A 4,272-nucleotide genomic window follows, 5' to 3' on the forward strand; every position below is an offset into this window, starting at 1 on the left:
AGTGCATATCAATCTGCGAACCCCAGAAGGAACCCAACACCATAAAACAAAATCTTAACAATAACATTATGCATGTTATCCCTCACGTCACTGCACAGTCTCAATAAAGTATGCCACACTATGCTCCACGTACACCGGAAAGTTCTGATACACCATAGCATCCAGACATACTATATACATATGAGAAGAAAAAAATGTACCATCACAGTAAAAAAACATGTCAAGTGACCCTGACAAACATTCAACAGAAATTCCAACAGTCATATTGACTTGTCTGTGATGTTTTTTGTTTTTCAAACAGCTAACCAAACGTGACAAAGTCCTTGAAACGAAGTGGTTTTCTCACAATCCTCCCAGAACGAGCAACAGTCTGTAGTGGCTCACTGGTGCCTGTAATCCGAACAGTCCCTGTGTCACCAGAGGCCAGCGGCTCCTCAGCCACAAAGTCCCTCTCTGGCGACCCCTCGTCCAGCAGCGAGGGAGCACGAAGAGGAAAAGCCGGCAGGCTATCTGAAAAACCAGCAGCCACCGGTAGTGTGTATGGTTTCAGTCTATCATAATGGACGACCTGCCCCTGTCCATCAAAGTCCAAAGGGCTGCCAATATGATAGGTGAGTCCAGGTTTACCCTCAGAGCCCAACACAGACAGGACCCTGTAGGGCCCCTTCCAATGGGGAGCAAGTTTCATACGGTCCTCTGTCGGATTATGCAGCCATACCAGATCCCCTTCTGCATACGGCTGGTGACGGACCATTCCATCATAGTACAACTTCTGCTTCTCGTGAGCGTCAGCGCCACCCTGCCTGCCAGAGAGGCCACAAAGTCAGCATGAGAAAGAGGTAAGTCCGAACGCACCAACTGAGATGGCACCAACACATCCACTGGAACACGAGCCTCCCGTCCGTGAGTTAGATAATACGGAGCGTAGTTGGTGCAGGCATGAACAGATGTGTTATAGGCGAAAGCCACCTGTTTCAGATAATCGTCCCACTCACCACCACAGGCGAGCAATGATTTGGCCAGCTGGTCAATGAGGGTGCGATTAAAGCGTTCAACCATTCCGTCCGATTTGGGATTATAAAGTGTAGTGCGTGTTTTCTTAAATCCCACCACCGCCTCCAATGTAGCCGGTTATTTTCTTGCCCGGTGCGGGATTCGATACGAGGTGCACTGCACCACAAGGCGACATCACTAACCGCTCGGCTAAAGGGTCAGACCCATTAGCTAGGGGCTAACGTGTCTTATTAGTAGTTTACAGTCGTCACCCTCCCCGGAAGCGCGCCCTCGCGCTTTGTCATTCCGCGCTCCGAAGAGACTTCTGAGGATCTGCACACTTCCGGATCCCACCGCTGCCACCAATGTAACCGAGGGTTTGTATATGTCGCCTATACTGTATGAAACCATAAAATAACAAATACGGAGGTTCCACTTTCACACGAGGACCACTTTATTTGGATTCTTCCCCCAACAGAACCCCACAGCAACAACACTGCGTACAGCACTTCCGCTCTCTCTTCAGCCTTCAAAACAAGAGCTCAAGGCATATACTGTGGCAACAGCTTATAACAGGAACTTAAAATCACTAACAGGCTAAGTCCAGAAAAATAGGTTACACTAGCATCAAAAGTATTGCCTGAATGCCATCATTAAAATGTGCTGTCATACATGTTACCAAAATTATACAAACTGTAGCAAATATGTAAAAAATACTTCAAAATAAAGATTTTAGCAATGATGGATAATAGCTTTACTTACAGATATTGCCACTCAAAGGGGTAGAAACTAGGTGATGGCTAATGATGGAGCATGAACATTGCTGCACTGAAGACACACCATCATTTTCTTTGTTGTCACAGGAAAAGAGAGTAGCTGGAAATATAGTACTATATGCCTCTAGAAGGCAAGACTCAATATAATGGAACTATGCCCCTAGTGGCAGGGAGGCTCTAGAAATAAAGGAAACCGTTCCAATACAGTAACAACTCGTTCATTTTACTATAGGCGCAAACAAAAGTTAACCATCATATTGATTTAACTCTATATGAACTTCAAGTAAATAAACAATTGACTTTTCTCTGTGGTTGATCACAGATGCCATAAATGCTGAAAATGCAGCGCAATTTTGAATATACTACGGCTTTTTTTGTTGTTGTTTGTTTTCTGTGTGAGTGATGTCTGCAAGTGGTAGAAGCTGCTGTGTATCTCCATTCCTTGTGTGCATGCACACTGGGATGGTCAATAAGGTTAATTCTGATTCTTGTCCTGGTAAAACAATAGGAAACGCTAACTCTAGCAAATTTTAAAGTTGTGTAAACTCTATTGAGAGTGAGAGAGGTCCGTATATGCTATTAAGAGGTGAGTAAATGCTATTTCTGAAATGCAGGAGGTGCATAAACGCCATTTACGCGTTTAGCCACCACTACATCCCTGCTCCTAGGTGAACTTTTGCACCACCAACTCCTTCAGAGAGCAAACAGTCACCAGCCCCCTCTCTGCATCTCGAAACAATGTCAGTTCTTCCTGTAACTGAGCCACGGGATGTCCCAGCTGGTAGCCCAAGTTCACCAAGAGATCCAGCAGTGGCGCCCTGTACTCCTTGAGCCCATAGCGCCTCACTGGCAGCAGTGCCCTTCGGGCGATAGTGAAAGCTTCTCCTGGTTCCTCCAGGTCATAGTGGCACACAGCAAGGGCACACAGCGTTGGAACGAGCAGGGCGGGGCTCTGCCATGGCGCCAGCTTCTCCTGGATGTCTAGAACAGTCTGCAGCTGCACCTGGGATGCTCTGAACTGGCCTGCCCGCAGCAGGCCGTGTGCATGCATCTGCTCCTGCTCAGTGAAAAATGCCTGGAAACGATGTGAGTATCGGACACAGCGCACTGCATAGAGTTTGGCAAGGTAGTCCTGGAGAGCCAAACGGCGGTCTGAGATGCTGTCTGTGTTGAAATTCCCGGTGAGAAGTTTGCGTGGTACTGTGATGTCCTCAAGTTCCTCACTGAACTCCTCAACAAGCTGCTGGTGGAGGTGGACAAAGTCACTGTAGCGACGCTCCACAAATCCATGCTTGGGGTCGTAGCTCCCAGTGCGAATGACTATGATCTGGTACACCTAGGAAACACAAGGACATTGGATATTAACTCAAGTTAAACCAAGTGTCTTGGAACTTATGAGAAAGGAACACTGTCAAGAGTTTGGAAGACTGTTCTTCGATAGTCCAAAGTATACACAAGTACACAAGTCTGCATTATCCCAACAATGTGTTTATCACATTAAATTCATATGAAAAAGACTATGAGCTGTGGTTTTGCAACTGGGAAGTAGCGAAGATCTTATCATGTGAAGCAACATGTCTGTGAATGTTCTCATTCATCCAGGTCATGGTTATACCAAGTCCAGTTGCACTTGATTCAATTCATTTGGATATCATGTGGAGCTCAACAATGGTGCTATGTTACAGCTGCACTCACTGGAGACTTTCAACTTTTAACAATTTCAAAAAACCATGCACTCAGACCAGTCTAAGGTTCTTTAGACATAAGCAGATGAGTGTTAGATTGTGACAGAATTATATTACATTACAGCTTGTAATGTTTAGTGAATCTCACCACATATTTGGACAGAACATGTCCAATAATGCGTGATGAAGGGATTTCAAACAACAGTTTGATGGTCTTTTGTCCCTGCTTCACATCCCTCAGATTCTGCTGAAGCTCTTTGGTGGTCAAACAGGAGCAGCTGGGGCCTTCACCTACACACACACACACACACACACACACACACACACACACACACACACACACACACACACACACACACACACACACACACACACACACGTTCATACAGACAGAAGGGAAAAAAAGTCAAATAGAATTGTGTAGCCTACGTTAAACTCAGTGTTCAATATTTGCCGTGTACAATTTGTGAGATTTATTTTTGTTTGTTTGATTGTTTAAGATAAATTCAGAACCTGGGACCAGAGTCTCAGCAGTTTTTCCAGGGTCATAATGCCTTACGGTTGCGTCCATTTGAGTTGGGTTGTCACTGTTTCCCTGGTTGGCCTCTTCTGCCATTGCATGCAGTTGCCCCCTGAAGAACATGGCGAATGAAACAGAGTATTTAGGATAACCAGTAGGTGGCAGCAAAGCCCAGCGGTGGGAACAACCAGTTTCACTAAGCCTGTACACGGTAGGACAGCCGTTACCCGCACATTGTATTTTCTAAGGACGTTAGCGACCTTCAAAGTAGTTTAACTATACATTTAGTACTAATGTA

The 4,272-nt window shown here is 45.5% G+C and overlaps 1 protein-coding gene across 1 annotated transcript; it reads right to left on the reverse strand.

The window, feature by feature from the left end:
- Positions 1–1,865: 1,865 nt before the first annotated feature.
- snx20 (sorting nexin 20) lies at positions 1,866–3,749 on the reverse strand (the record flags this gene model as incomplete). The annotated part of the gene is made up of 2 exons (XM_056282633.1): positions 1,866–3,105; positions 3,603–3,749. Coding segments are annotated over 2 exons (819 nt in total), but the record flags the coding sequence as incomplete, so codon positions are not given.
- Between the last annotated feature and the right edge of the window lie 523 nt (positions 3,750–4,272).

Source organism: Lampris incognitus, chromosome 6 (assembly GCF_029633865.1).
Source record: "Lampris incognitus isolate fLamInc1 chromosome 6, fLamInc1.hap2, whole genome shotgun sequence".
In the NCBI taxonomy this organism is placed as follows: Eukaryota; Metazoa; Chordata; class Actinopteri; order Lampriformes; family Lampridae; genus Lampris; species Lampris incognitus.